The 16,427-nt window shown below is 42.2% G+C and overlaps 1 protein-coding gene across 1 annotated transcript in view; it reads right to left on the bottom strand.

The window, feature by feature from the left end:
• Positions 1-16,427, bottom strand: part of LOC137129764 (collagen alpha-1(XIV) chain-like) — a 131,283-nt gene that overhangs the window by 78,197 nt on the left and 36,659 nt on the right. Inside the window, 8 exon segments of the mRNA XM_067509054.1 lie at positions 237-366; positions 2,891-3,036; positions 5,099-5,225; positions 6,682-6,848; positions 7,199-7,360; positions 7,450-7,614; positions 9,462-9,581; positions 9,835-9,993. Of these exon segments, the coding sequence (XP_067365155.1) occupies positions 237-366; positions 2,891-3,036; positions 5,099-5,225; positions 6,682-6,848; positions 7,199-7,360; positions 7,450-7,614; positions 9,462-9,581; positions 9,835-9,993 (1,176 nt within the window).

Here is a 16,427-nt window from a genome sequence, read left to right as displayed (position 1 = left end):
TGTAAGGGATGTTCAGATAACACAAGCTGCAGCTAAATGCTGAAGTACATCCATGTCAGTCCAAAACCTCCGTTTAATGTAAGACCACTGGACCGAAGGTGAGCACAGATCTGACTGAAGCATGCAGTTAATTACACTGCAGTAAATATTGTACAGTGCCAAAGCTGTTAGCAAACGCACATATCGTTTCAGTGGTGTGTGTGTGTGTGTGTGTGTGGGGGGGGGGGGGGACTCACATGTGGTCTGCTGGCTTGTCATGGGGTCGCTGGCCTCCTCTCCGTACATGGCGTAAACTGTCACCGTGTACTCCGTGGCCGGAGTTAGTCCCTCCAGCTCCACCTCATTCACAGAGTCGGACACCTTCACCTGCGTGCACACACATACGCACAGCATGAAGGTATGTGCCTCTAGCACAGAGGTGATGCAGTGTGTCAAGCAGACATCCTTATCTCTGCTGCCACCATCTTGTCAGCTCCCTCTCTTATCTGGCCATTTATCACATTATCTACAGTGCCTCTCAGCATATCTGCTCTTCTATCATTCCTCAGTCCTGTCCAAACAAGCTCGGGATCGACCTATAGATTTCACTCGCTGCTTTTAATAGTTATCACAGGCACAGCCTCTCCCTGAGGTTCTATGTGATCACAGCCTAAAGCCAGAGCTGAGCTGGCTTGTGTGTGTGTTTCCAGCAGGATGATGAACTTCACTGTAATACAGCTGCTAAGCCATCAGAGCCACAAACAGTGAACTTTATCATATTTCACCTTCTGTCAAAGACAAAACACATTAAAAAAAAAAAAAATCTGGCAGAATGGAAGCTCTGACAAATGTTTACCCATTTGCTCTTCTCCTCTGCTCATGCCATAAATAAAACGTTTTAATTTCGGAGCCCGGGAGAAGTCGGATGTACTGCCAGAGTCGGAGTCATACATCATAACTGATGCAATATTTTAGACAGAGCTGTGGGTACTGACTCAAAATAACCTGCCAATAAAAAGCCATTCATGTCCCTCAGTTACTCTACTGCTGAATGAGTCTGAATTCAATTAATGTTAACCACATCAGCAGCTTCATTTTTCATATTTACATCTATTTTGGGCCTAGTGACACTGTCGTACACAAGGGATGTTTGCAGATGTCAAACAGATGTTGCCCTCGGTCACGTATTGACATGCAATAAGAGTTGGAATAGTTACTGAACTAGGCTGATATTGGCTTCTGGGTAAAACCTGCCAAACTGAGCAAAAGCACTTTCATTATTCTGGATTTTAGCAGAGCTGATGTTGCCTGAGCGCTAACTCAAAAAAAAGCTGATTTTAGCTTCAGTAAAATCACAAGTCAATTTGTGGTTTTAGTGGATCTCCATAGAGTACAGGGGCCAAAGATCTTAACTGGGAAAAATACGGGAGTTAAAGGAAGCCTGGGCTGGGTGCAAGGTGTCTATCACACATGCTCCTTTAATAAATCTGAGCTGAGTCAAGTCGAGAGCTGAGTTCACTGAGACTGTAATGTCTCACTGTGTATTCTGAGGAAATGTTGGGAACAGAGTTCAATAAAAGCTGATGCTTGAGAAATGATGTGAGGAAATCCTTCTCTGACAGGAAGCTCATTCTGCCACACACCCTGCATCCTTCACTGTTGTTTTCTGTTGGCGGGAACATGGTCTCCGAAACCCATATCAGCCAAATCTCTCTGACTGTTCACGTCTTTCAATCCGTGTGCTTCTTCTCTGTTGGTTCACTGTGCACTGAAGCCCACTGGGAGTTTTGCTCCGAACACGTCTAGATGAAGGCAATGTACCAATTCAAACTGGACTGAACTGGACTCGGATTTTGGCAGAGACAAACCCCCCACGTGGTTTGCACACATCCGCCAACCTGGGGATGTGACAGTAGTGCCTCAGAGCCAGACTGGAAAGCATCCATCCTCGTTCTAAGCATTTTCCTAAACTGTTATTATTGCTTCCTGCCTGGAGGGGATAGTGAATACAAGCATAATGAGGTCTAATGGGAAAGGGAGAAAGCCGGCCGGCCGGACCCTTCGTAGCTCACCACCTCTGCCTCATTTTTCCTGGTGACTCCTGAAATTACCTGTGAAGGATCTGCATGGTTTAACCTTAGTACTAGAGTTGGTTGTGATATTTTCTTACGTGTAGATGTTTGAATCAGTGTGTGGCCGTGTAGAAGTGTAGAAGAATATTCAGTTTTCATTCATTTTATTTGAAGCACTAGCTAAAAGCTGTCCTTTACAAGTTGCCCACTGATTGGTCACTTAAGAGGTTTTCAAAGTAAAGCTTTTCAATAGTAGCCTTTTTAGGTCATGGATGACAGGGAAACATCGGTTTCCTTTAAATATTGGATTGAAAATTAAGCCAACACTAGTAACACTTGTGTTACTAGTCTCTTGCGTGTCTTATTTTCTTTCCTTCCATCGTCTTACCAAGCAGACTTTTACTTTGAAACCACTCCATTTCACTTACAGTGGCATTTTAAGTACGCACATTTTAAGTAGCTGAATACAGACTTTTTGTAAGTAACCAACAGTTACCAATTTTAAATAGATGATTTGAAAGCTGCTTGAGGTGGTTGACAAAGGCCATCAGGCCACAGGAAGTTAACCCTGTGTGATTGTTTGAAAAGCTATGAGATGAAACTGGATGTTTTTCAATTTAAAATAGTGTTAGATGAGAAAAAACTCATCCAACTTCTCAATTAAAGATCAGCACATGAATCGTGCTTTGATTCAGTTGCTTGCCGACGATAATAAACCAACTATATTCGTACCAATGCTTTGTTAAAGGTTATGTTCCAAGTTACAAATCTGACACAATGCTGCAAATCTGTTTCAATATTTTTTTGGTCTACCTCATAAAATCCCACGCACTGCTCACCTCCTTCTCATCTGCAGGGTCTCCTTCAGTCAGCGGGGCGTAAAGGATCATGTACCCAGAAGCCCCAGCAGCAGTCTTCCATTGAACCCTCATGGTGCTGTGAGTGATGTCAAGCAGCACCAGGTCGTCCACCATGGGCAGGGCCACTGCAGGACGCAAACACAGGACTGCCGTGAGGAGCTTCTCGAGAAAGACCAAACATATCGCTTTTCTCAAACCTAACACATCAGTATTTGAATGACCATTCAACAGCACAGCTGATTGTATATGTGCTGCTAAGAGAAATTTCCAAATACACCTTTTATGCCCTGCTTCCGCACCTCACACGGACCTGCATTGTCTTTAGACCAGTGCTTACGCAGGAGGTGCTGTGCCCTGTCACTTTTAGTTTTCCCCACGGACATCATGTGGCAGCAGGGAAGACACGGGAAGTAGGAAGAGGACTAGTCACAAGAATTTCTGACCACTATGGATTCACCTGCATGCATGTTCTGTATGGTTTATTAGCACTGACTTGGATTCCTTTGTCGTTTTGTGTGCGTTTTGCTGCTGCCTCTTAAGTTTCCTTGCAACCTCTACTACCTTCAAATAATAGTTATATGTCAGGTGAATTGTCTATCATTTGAACCATCGTGTTGTTCATTTAATGTGAAAATTTAAGTACTTTTCCACATTTATTCTCACAGGCTTGAGCTTGTCTTAATACAAACTTGAGGTGCCTGACAATAGGTCTTGTTTGCTAAAACTGTTTCCACTTTGCACAGTGGGTTTGAATAATTTGGTGCCATTATGCTGGAATGAGGGAAAACCATGTACCTAACGCTGTTTTGTGCTCAAAAGCACTCAGTCAAGCTCAAACGTCAGCGGCCCACTAAGCTAAGCGGAGTTGTTTCAGCGTCACAGCCCGATCAACTGCTTTGGAGTGAAAGAAAAACCATATAACTCAATAGACAGTAACTGCTCTACTTACAATTAAAGACCGTATTAAAACTCCCGAACATTCATTTAATTCAACTTTCAGACCTAGTGTCAAATCTTCGTGGATTTAAGGTTAAACTTAAATATTACTAGTCACATATTACTTTCAAATATTTTATGCTGCTGACAAAGAACCAAGGCACCAGATACCAAATTCTATCAATATTCAGCAGTAAATTTCCTGCCGCCGTACTCAGACGGTCCGGCTGGTAAACCGGCAGCGGCAGACAAACCCCATTAACTTTGGCACAAGGTCGACTCGCAACTTAGCATTCATCCTCTACCAACAGGGAGGAATTCCCTGTCATTCATCAGCGAGCGGCAGGCATTAAGAGGCCAGAAAATCCTGGCAGGCTTTCGCTCGCCGTTTCAGACGTCAGGATGAGGCCTCAGGCAACGCGACCAGAATTAGAGCTCGCCACAGGAGCCCTGTCAGAGGTGGGGGATCAGGGCTCACATGCATAATGGAACACCTGTGCAGGAGCTTTTATTGCTCACATTCAGTGTGTTGTGTTTGTAGTATGACACATAACGTCTGCTAAAGATGCTGGAGCTCCACTGTAGTGAACTGGCTATGCATCTCCTCTCTTGGACTAAGCATCCAAACAGTAGGTTGCTTCTTTTAGGTCTTTCAGAGCAAAACTAAGGGAAAGTTCAACCAGAGACATTTAAATGGAGGATCTGCTAGTGCATTTCCACTTCCGAGTAGTTGTTTTTTTGTACCTGTTGCCTCGCGGCTGAAAAGACAAAGTGAGATGTCGTGTTAGGATATATGCTGCAGTTCTAGCAAGAAATATATCTGTAATCTGCAAAAGTGACAGGAAACACATCAACAGTAGTAGGAAAAGGACCAGAATGCATTGCAGGAAACCAGCAAGCCCGTGAAAGAACAAGCCCTAGGGGGGCTCTGCTCGGGACTTTAAAAAATGTAGACAACAAGTAGGAAATTAGATGGCTGCGGAAAAGTGGGCTTGGGTGACAGAACAGAAAAGAATGTTCTGTAAGAGGTTGTTAAAAAAAAAGCTCCAGGCTGACTGAACCAAACCACTAGGCTTCCTTTACAAGCACTGCAGAGAGAAAGAAATGAAAGACAAGGCTCTTCTGCAAGTGCACTTTGTGAAGCCAAAAGTAAAAACTACCAAACTACACCTCATTTCCTTTTGAATGCCTCCTGCATTACCTCCAACAAGACTCGAACATCACAGCGTCCGTGTAAACATGGGAACTTACGTGTGGTAGCACTTCCTCTCAGGGCCTCACTGGCAGAGCTGCGGTAAATGGCAAAAACGGCCACCTGGTACTCAGTCAGAGAGTTGAGGTAGTTCAGCGTCACGCTGTTCTCTGTACCCTGGACCACCTTAAAGACAGATCACACAGGGCTGACTTAGCCGGGAATCAGTCATTAGTTTTTAAGCAGTTGGTTGAATGAACATGCACAACGTGTTCATCACTGTAAGTAAGTGTAAGCTCGGTGCTCACGCGTGTCAGCGTCTGATACTGTTATTTAAAAATAACACAGCTCACATTGTGCGCTGTAGCAGACAGCAGCACTTTGTATGTCCAAAAAAATATTCACACATCCCAGAAAGCTCTGTTTGTTGGGAGACTTCATTTTGCAAGGCTGAAAATGCACCACATGTTGCTGCAGGCATTCAGCTCTTCACCAAAGACATTTTAAGTAAGTGTAACTAGATCAGATTAGCTTTGATGAAACCTCAGTTTTCCTTTTGGGAAAGCTCGGGCGTTCCAGCTGCAAGTTGTAATAAACATCAAAGAGAAAATGGCTAGAAATGAGAGGGAAGTGTATAAACATAAATATAAGCTCAGGAAATTACAGCACTCTGCCACTGTGTGCTAAATAGAGGGAAATCCACTTTAAATCCACCTGCTGCACAGGTTACAAAAAGTTAACAGATACAGTCAAGTGCACATATATATTTTGGCTCTGCGCCAACCAACCAACCAAGATGTTTTTAGTGAATACTGTCACCATTGATTTAAGGGGTTTTTTTTTAAGGGTAACTTAAGGGACAATATTGGGTGAATAGTATAGTAATTGCAAACATTTCTATACATAATTTCAATTTTTTTTTGGCTCAGCGCTCAACCATCTAAACATTTATGAGCCAATGAAAGTAGGGTCTTGGGGAAAAAAAAACAAACAGTTATTTCAAGGTTATTTTTGGCAAAACCCTTAAATTAACAGTACCACTCAAGCACATGATGACACCAACATGTGGCAAAACAACTCTCCAGTCCTTCTAGGTGGTAAATCTTCAGATTTTATTTTAGATCAATTCCTTTGGTTTCTGAAAAATTAAAGGTATAGAAAAGAGAAGCACTTGGTTTTATGATCATCAATCTGTAATTTCTGCACAATTGTTCCCCTTAAAAATGCAAGTTACTGTAACAAATTAATTTACCTTGTGCAACTGAGCCTAAAACATTTAGCTAAGCATCCTTAATTCAAATGCTGCCATTACATCAGCATCTGAGCATTTTCTTTGTGCTGGGAAATCAGGGACAACGTTCCACCAATTAGGATCATCATCACTGATCGTGGAGCCAGAGAAACAGATGATAAACTTAATATCCGGTTGACTGCAGTGAATATAAAATATCCAGCTTTAAATGGAAGAGCCAAATAGCTGTAGTACAGGTTATGTAGCAGAACCTAAAAAAAGTACAATGAACTACTAAAGGTGAGTCAGTGCCAGTGAACAAATACAGACTGTAATGATCAAAAGCAGCACGGCAATTAAGTTGTTTTCATTTATGCAAATATAATTGAAAGTTATGAATAATTTAGGCACCTTTTCGTCCGGCTGTCCTCCACTGGCAGGGTAGTAGACCACACGGTACTTCTCCACCTGGCCGGGGGCATGCGTCCACGTCACCCGGAAACTGCGAGCTGTGATCTCAGATGTCTTCAGGTCGCGCGGAGGAGCTACGGAGGCTGGCGCAGGGGCAGGTTCTCCCCCTGGAGAAGACGCAAACGTAATAGACACATGCTACATGATGCTGCATGTGGCATGATTCAACATACAGTACGTACTGTGAAGGAAATGGTGGAGGAAAACTGGAGGGACATGTAAAGGTTTGCTGAATCCAAAAATGACTCTTTTCATGCCATTTTAAGTAGCTCATACTTTTCAAGGTGGGGGCATGTGATTAAGATGAGGTGGCTACATTCTATTAGATGGGGACTGGGTTTTTATTGCTCAGGGACTTCCTGCAGTCATAATCAGTGTATAACCAACAGCATCAACGCGGTAACAGTCACGGCGACACTGTCTGCAGTGTTGTCGGCTTGTTGTCTGCAGGTCAGACCTTTGAGCTGCTTGTCGAGCTGCTCCACTCGGTCACAGACGGTCTTGGTGAGACCTTCCACGATTTCACCCATTGCACTGAAGTCGGCCACGTTGTAGACGTGGGTTTCCACAGGAGGGGAAGCGATGGACTTCAGCTCGTTCTCATCAGCGTTTTTCACACCTGGAGAAGAGAAACACAGTTACCAGACTGATTGGAACTAAATGAGTATGAACAACACAATCCAAACCAGGTTGTAAAGGTTGTCGTACCAATGGCAAACAGTTCTATTCCAGCTTCCTTCAGTCTCCGTGCGGGGGGTATCACGTCGTCCTGGGACTTCCCATCTGTGATAAGGATTCCTATCTTTGGAACATCAAGTCTGGATCCAGACTCTGGTTTGAAGCTGTTTTCCAGGACAAAGGTCAGAGCCAAACCTAAACAGACACCAAGGCAGAACACAGTTAGAGTCTGACAATCTGTGCCCACAAATCAAACAACTAGAAAGCAGCTTTAAGATAAAGACACATATTTCCCAAAAATGAGGGGCCATGAATGTAGTCAACGCCTTTTAGGGGGTTTAGTTCTTGGAACGTTTGTAAATTAGCAAAAAAATGGAGCCGTAATTACAAGAAAAGCTAAATAGAGTAAAGACAAAAGACACAGCGTTCAGTATGTTTTAAATCACTTAAAAGTAATTACAATGTGCTGCTGTTAAACGTGACTGGCAGCAGAAAAGTAGAGACACCTAAGAGGACATTTTACAGAAAAGATGTAACAGTAAGTTGAGTCCAACATGTTTTTGCAGTTTTGCTGTCAGGTGTATTGAGGACGGCTAAAGTAGGCAACTGTGTATCACACTGAGCTCAGCTCCTGCTGAAAGCAAGTTTCAAAGGGAAGAGAGAGAGATACGCTCAGATAAACTCAACTAATCCATTAACATTTATGTCTCAATATGCCACAGTTTGTTGTTTTTACAGCCCCACTTAAATGTCATTTCTTGAGCTAAGGAAAACAGCCATTTGCAGCTTAGTGACAACACATTATTGGTTAATCCAAAGTGTTTTTAAATTCATAATTCATCTTTAAAAGTAGGAGAATTTCCACGACCCAGAAAGAAACACTGGATCCTTCACTAAAACCCCATTTAAAATCTGCAAAATTGAACACTTGTCACTATTACGCCAAACCGAAACCCTTCATCCATTAAGTAAAATAAATAATAATGATAAACAGTGCATTACTGTGCATCAAAGTCACAAGGGTGGTGCTCTCTTCTCCTCCATCTACCTGTGTGCCAGCATCTCATTACATAGTGGTTGCTTGACCTAGTTAGTTCAAATGAGCTACTGGGAGCTAAACCCCACAGCGTGTACTGTGCACGTCATGTTCAGAACATGAGTAAACATTAATGCCGTAACATTAAAATGTAACACTAATAATTGCGTATATCAAATTACTGGATGATAAACTGCACACAGGCCGTTTATATTGAGCCCACACAGCCATTCATTCACCTCTGCACACAAAATCCTGTGGCATGTTCTAAATGTACCTTTAAAACCAAGTACAGGTAACCATTACCCCCTGATGAGTCCAAGATGACATCTGAATATCCGAAGTCCCCTAATCCTTTTGTTTTCCTTTGATTAACATTGATTCTAAATCAATCTCTCTCAACCACTGGCCCAGTCACCAGCTCATACGTTGGGCACCCAGTCTCTTCACCCCGCTGAGGTCAGCATAAGAGCAAAGAGCCCTGATATATACCTGGCTTCCATGCGAAGCTGCGATTTCCCACAGCTTATTTTAACACGCTGCAATCGACACTTGCGATGTGATACGAGCTAGAATTCGTCAACAAACTTGTTGACAATCAAACACTACTTTAGACTTTAAAGATGCTAATTAATGTCACTGAGGAGTCAGCTGCCACAAAAGACATATTTGCTCGCTGTTGCTTATAACAACTCAGCCTCCTTCTGATGGAACGGCAGCAGCATCTCTTGGTATTTAAAATAAATTAACTCTCATATTTCTTGAATATAAGTGCAGCTCCTGGTAATCCACAACTGCTGCGTGGGTTCAGTTTGCAGCCAAAACTTTAATTGAACTACACCAACCTTCTGACTCCCATTCAGGTCTTATCAGTGTGAGGCTGCAAGGTCACAAACATGCTAACATCAAAGGGAAATGAACTGCACTGAAGGGAATTTAATAGGTTGAGGTGATGCAGAACTGGGATGAGTGTAGGAGACTAGGAGGCTAAACGTTGGCAGCGCACCTGTCAGTGTGTTTCCTCCTTTATATGGCAGGTTCTTCACAGCATCGATTACAGCCTCTTTGGTGCTGTGAGCATTAAGATGCCACTCAATTCTGGGGTCTCCGCTGTACTGGGCCAATCCTGCACAGGAGCAACAGTCATATTACAGAGAATAGTCACGGCTGCTGCACGGCACCGTAAAATATTCTAGCGGCTTATATTAAACATGTCTTGAAAATTCAGCCGGATTTATCGTCTCTATAATTTAAAATCAAATGAAAAAAGAAAAAGAAAAGAAGAAGTAATATGGAATAAATGGTGACTGGAGGATAAAAAGTCTAGGTGAGCTGTGCATTAGGATATTTCTGAAACAGAGAAACCACACCCTTCTCACCTATCCGAGTCTTGTCAAACTCCACTGTGAAGGCCCTGACCAGGTTCTCCAGGAACGTTCTGACGAGCCGGAAGTTGATGCGGCCGATACTCCAGGAGCCGTCCACTAGAATCACTATGTCAGCTATGGCTGGAGTCTTGCACATAAACCCCTCCACAGCTCAAGATGGACAGAAACACAGAAATGAACGTCAATTTCACTGGTAAAAGTGGTCGTGTGTAGCGTCGAAAGATTTGTGATTACAGAGATGGTTTTCAAACTATTTTGTTTTGCAGGAAGCACTCTGACTGAAAAAAAAATAAAAATCCACTATAAGCGTGATAAAAGCAATGATGTAAAACATGTAGACAGCAGCTCACACACTTGATAAATTTGCAGCTGTATAAGTAGGACAATTTGATGTGCAGCTTCTGTCCTGAAGTACTACAAAGTGTTTCATTAATTCTAATTCAGTTCAACACTGTATAATTAAACCCCAGAGGAACAACGCTCTCCGTTTTGGTGGGTGAAAAGTAACAGCCCACTTTGTTGTTTATTTCAAAAACAGTTTACTGGGTGATAAAACAGAGCAGCCTCTAATGAGGCGACAGCGGTTCATTTACAAAAGCTGGTCCACCACGCAGTGAGCCAAAGGCCGACCAAATTAGGAAACAGCCATAATTCTATCACCTAATTATCTTTTACACGGAACTCAAGAAACCACTTTGAGCTTTGGTCTCTGTGGAATTGGTAAGGGTGCTGGTTTTAATCCCAACAGAACCAATAAAATAGTAAATAAAAGCTGACACGGACTCGGAGCTGCTGCGCCTTCGGAGTGTTGTTGCACTGGATAGTTCCCTAGTGGGAATGTGTGTAACTGTATGAGCGAAACCTTATCCCACGGCAGAAAACAAGCATGGTTAGTTAACAAAAGTGGTTTGGAAAATGAATGTCATCATCATCTGTGAGCCACATTTGGGACAAGATAGCACTCAGCACACTGTGCATTGATATGATTCTGGATTTTCAGATTTGTCAACGTGCAGTTACAGTGCGTAATGGCAGAAGACTGACAGTAATGAAACCACCAAATTATAACAACAGCCTCACCGTTCTCTGAAACCTTTTAGCCTCTTTTAGCCTGTCGTTTGGTTTTTCCGTGCGTTTACTGAATCGTACACAAAGTCGTGCGGCTGTGGCAAAAGCTGTTGGACTTCTGCCTCCCCTCACGCAGGCAAAGTCGCAGCTAGTTAACTTACATCGACTTTGGCAGAGCTAGATGTACCTCATGTCACTTCCCCAATTTGCCCTTGAGCAACAAGCCTCATTTTAAATGGATGATGAGCCAACCGCACGTCACCACACTGAAAATGTGGAAACAAACAAAAGATGGCAGAATTTAATACGAGTGCCACATACCCAGCAACCATAGCTTGAACAAATAAAGCTGACGATAACAATCACCCAACCATAGGAGTAATGTGCACTGCAAAGCAGTAATTATAAAAACTAAACTCTGGATTAAGCGAGAACTGAAAACACACTTCCTTCGTAAGACAAAGCGTAGTTGTCAGCCACCAATTTGTATTTAGCTGTATTTTCAGTATAAAGGTGACACATCGTTGGCCCAGAGGTGCCATGCTCAGGTCATGTGAGACCTACACTGCATGTCTGCATTCCCTGACACACACACACACACACACACACATTTCTTATCCTCCAGATGTATAAGAGAATGTTTCTTTCAGGTCACAGCATGTTTTAACACCTCAGGAGGTGGAGAATGTATTTGTGAGTGTGTGTGTGTGTGTGTGTGTGTGTGTTTCATTCATCAGGAACGGAGAACTGCATCACTCTTTACAAGTCTCTACAGTGTCAGAATTTAAACCCCTCCTTGGTTTACCAGAGTCATCTCAGTGCAGCAAACCAACATGACTCCAGTGGACAGATGAAGACTGTGACACATGAGACACACAATTACTATGATGCTCTGGCAAGAATGTTCATTGCCTCAAAGATTGGCTGGTTGTGCAACAGGCAGCAAAGGAATGAAAGCTCCTCCATCTGTTGTTGGTGTACATCAGCTAAACGTGTGTGCTTTCAGCATGTTTGTGCATCAAGGTTTACCACTGAAAAATATGTATAAAAAGTAAAAATCCCTATTTGTCTGGGGTAATTATTTGAAGCAGTAAAATGTGTCACTTTTGCAGACAGCTGGTGGAAAAGTCCTGTTCCCCTCTGTCAGTTGGCTTTGCAGACTTTTGATTTACAGGAGGTAACAGGAGAATGTTAGCTACAGTTTTGGCTGACAGATTTATTTCACAAACGGCAAATCAAAATTGAAGAAACTATCATGTTCAGAAAGTTAACTAGCAAAAAAAAAATAAAAAAGTCATAACATTAGTCTACTGTTAAAAAAGAAACAGCTAAGAAGCATTTTGTAAATAAAGGGATGGAAAATCACAGCAGGACTTTAAATACCTTCCTAAAAGATGGTCTCGTAAGAAAAATCCTTAAAGCTTGAAAATGTGGAGTTAAACTGCAGCTTCCCCAGCTGGTTAAGGTTGGTCGAAAAAAAAAAGCACTTAACATGTTGAAGTGAAAATCTGCTTTATTTAGCTGGACCTCAAACCTTCTCTAATCTTATCTAAATGCTGCGAGTGGCTAAACACAACCACAGCAACGTTTAAGTTTGTACTGCGACTTTTGATATATTGTTGGAGAAAGAAATTCCAGTGTAAAGATATGTACCTGAACCGCAAAATATCTGCAGACTGACTGATATGTGTATTTAATTCCACAATAAGTCCTGTTTTTAAAAGCGATGGAGCACAAGTAACAAGCCCAAGATAATGAAACGTGGTGAAGAGGAAGAGTTTAAATGGATTTAGGATATGGAAAGAATGGATGTTTCTCAGCCAATAAAGGAAGTGAAATTGAAGAGCAAAACAGTGCTTTAAAGGTGCTTAAGTGGAAGAGACTAACTTCCAGTTAAAAGCCCATCAGGGGAAAATACTATACCTAGACAGATGGTGAGAAATGAAAAAATTACAGGGAGGCGAAGAGGAAGCAAACAAGGAAGCAAAAAAAAACCTGTCACATAATCATAGTAAAAGGTACGAGTCAGTCTGCTGCCTTCTTCTTTCTGCTTGATTTACTAATCTTCCCTTTGTTTTCCTTTCATTCTTATTCTCTGAGTTTGCAGATGCTTAATCACTTTACATTAGATTGCAATATACTTAGTCCACGCTTTTATAAAAGCAGCAAGAAACAATATCTAGCAAAGCAGTCTAATGACAGACCGTGATAAAATAATGACACAGGAATTCCTGAAAAAAAAAAAAAGAGACAATAACAGGAAGAGTTTAAAAAATAAAAAATAAAAATAATGGCACCACTGGAAGAAATGATCCCTGTAATTTATTTAAATATCAATGCTGTGATCCTATGTGATTTTTGGAAAACTATGTGAATTTTAATTCGTGGTTTATCTGGAATGAACAGAAGAATAGGGTTCTTTAAAATGAATGTTTTAAAAGGGAGCAGCAGAAAATCCAGTTCTCTGTCTAAAGTGCATTTACTGCAGCATCAAGAATATTTTAAAAAGTGAAACATTTGGGGAGAGGACTGAGATGAAAGACGAGCGGGACCAGAAAAGGTGTTACGGGAGGATGATGTGAGCTGACAAATCCACTTTGTTACAGCTCCTTATCCTGCAAACAACCAGAAAATAAGACCCTCGTGGAAATAGTCAAAGAATTGTGATTTGTCATGTCCCTACTTCCTGTTTTTGTGTGTATCATCTTGCAACCTATTGTTTCTCAAAAAGGATTCCCATAAATAGTTTTTTTTAGAATTTAGAGCATGGATTAGAAGGACACTGCAGACTCAGCAGAAGTCGCTACAGTTGTGAGTTCATGCAAAGAAAAAGATGCCAACTGAAAAGAGGCTCAGCTTTTGATGCAGAATCATGTCCAAAAATATCTGTGAAAGCCGAAACGTCCTGATGTGAACCTGCATGTGTGTGTAAAGCTGTGACAAATGAGGACTTTCAGCAATGGCTGACTGATGCAGGTTCGTCTTATGGTAGCAAAACATCCACATGGCTTCGAGTAAAGTTTTCAGGGGTGATGTGTAGGAGGCAAAGAACAAAGGCCGAAAAGGGAAAGGAAACTTACAAATAAGTGAGGTGACAGATCCTTCGCCAGATAGCTATTAGCAGAGAGGCCCCTCTGGTAAAATATTTCTCCACAGGTCAAAAAGTCAAAATGCCGCGGGTCGGAGGCGCATCCCAAGACAGCAAGGGTCAAGACTATCGAACAGAGGACGTGACCCAGATCAACTAAGTGTAAACAATATTATAATCAGTCCTTTCTCTCTTCTGACATACTCATACATATGCATGGACACGAGCAGGGCCCAAAGGTTGATAAAGGCTGCGCACAGCCAGGATAGTGAATCTCCAAACCTTTGGAGCAGCCACCAACGTTGTCAGGGTTAAGGTTCCAATGACCCCCAGTGGGTCATTTAGTGTGAGAGTTTCAACTTTGGATCTCAACTTAAAGCCTTTGTTGCATCACTACAAACAGAGCGCATAGATTTGGCAGCGTGATACTGTCGCTTCTTCATTTCTGACTGAAATAAGATCAAATGAAGAGGAGAGGAAGTATTGCATCAGCTCCTGTTTTTAATTGCACAGCAGGTAAGAACCCCATCACTATAGGAGGCTGCACTGTTTGCAGGACCAGTCTATGGCAGAGGTCATGAAGGTGGACGCCCAGGGCACAAAATACTGTTTTGTTTTTTTTTTATTTTGGACATAGTTTAGACAAAGTAACTTCATTTCATTTAATCCTCCGTTGCGATTACTCCGTTCCCCTTCTTGTTTTACGTATCAGCTTTGTGTCGTAACTGCAGAAATATCCAGTAGGGGCGTCAGTGGCCTGGTAGCTCAATGGCTGCAGTTGCAGGATGGGGATGCAGAGGTGAAATCTCAGCCTACCCACCTGGTGTGTCCCTGAGTGAGCCAACAAGGCAAGAGCTGCAACTGCAAGGTGGTGCCTGCGGTGTCAAAGGTTAGTGATTGCACCTTAGGCCTTTGTGTGATCGATCGATCTGTGCTGAACTGATTTACATGCCAAGGGGTCAGAAGGTCAACTGCCTCCCATACTTTGAGTCGATGACAGCTCGACAAATTGAGAAACCACTGTAATTTCTGGCCTGCGTGGGCTCCAACAGGTGCAGTAGTGAACAGTTCTCGCTACAGCAGAACGATATCTTAACTCAACAACGGAAAGTCATTTAGTTGTACATTTAGGCATTTGTCAGCCACTTTTTTTCCAAAGTGACTTAAAAGCTAAGTGCAGGAAAACAGAGGGAAATCCAAATGACACGAGAATAACTGTGTTATTTTTGTGAGATGCGAGTACCACGAGGAGGATAGAGGGGGGAAAAGTTTTTTTCGTTTTTTCTTTAAGGTTGCAGAAGAGGGGCACACTGCTCATTAGCAGAAGGCATTGAAGGAGAGAAATTGTAGGCCTGGATGAGGGTGTTCGAGTAGGAAGGTGCTGTTAAGTTGTCAACAGTCTGTCAGTTGCAGTCGGAACTCGGAAGCTGATGTGAGCAGCCACTGGAGGCCAGAGCAAAGACGCAAGCAGGGGTGTGACGTGAGCTTTATTCGCTGATCAAAAATGATATTCACTGCTGGATTTTGGATCATCTGTATATGTTGTGCTGCCGTCCGTGGGGGAATTTTTTAGTTATTCTTAATTAACCCTTATTTTATCAGGTGGAGATCGTATTGAGATGAGACCTATAAGCTAAGCTAAGCCAATGTGACCTGATGATTAGCAGACTGGTAAAATAAGGGTTTATTTATTATATTTTGCCATTTTAAGGTTTAAATAACTCTAGATTTGTGCTTTGCAGCTCCAGAAAATTAACAACGTTTCAAATATCTTCCCAGAGACATAAAGAACACAGTGAATACTATGACTTCTTGCTGGCAAATCCAGGGCTTTCTATGCTTAGACATAATGAGAAAGAGGACAAGCAGCACCTCAAGCTAATAACAGCAAGCACCTAATTTCTCTGCGAAACATGAAAGAGGAGCAGGCTGGTTAGGATGCAGTTGCAGATTCATCTGAGCCCTGCATGACATTTGTAATCTCCTGTGTCTCTTGGCATCCTGGAAACAGGACATCTCTAAAGCTGTGGCAAGACAACGTGGCAAAATCCTTCAAGTGTTGGATTTAACGTGTTTAGAACAGGCTGGACAAAAGATATTGGCTTTGGCTTATCACGATGAAATTATACGACCTCAGTCAACGTGATCAATAAAGTCAGGAGAAAAAGAAATTAGTAGCCACTTATTAGTAAAGATTTTAACACAGACAACATACGGCAAATATTCTAAATATGATTTTTTTTAAATGCAGGGTTTTGAGTTTGTTTTGGAAATGTGAACAGCAAAAGTATCAACTGCACACACGTTCTCCTAATAACGACAAGGCACTGAGCTCCCAATTGCATCCATGCAAATTCTCGGGGAACAGAGCAGTGCTGGGTGTTCTGCACTGCTCCCGGGTGTGAAAGTGTGTCTCGCAATACGAATG

The sequence above is a fragment of the Channa argus genome, chromosome 1 (genome assembly GCF_033026475.1).
Source record: "Channa argus isolate prfri chromosome 1, Channa argus male v1.0, whole genome shotgun sequence".
NCBI classification, from domain to species: domain Eukaryota; kingdom Metazoa; phylum Chordata; class Actinopteri; order Anabantiformes; family Channidae; genus Channa; species Channa argus.
Note: the sequence above shows the minus strand (reverse complement) of the source record. Positions and strands in the feature narration are given on the sequence as shown.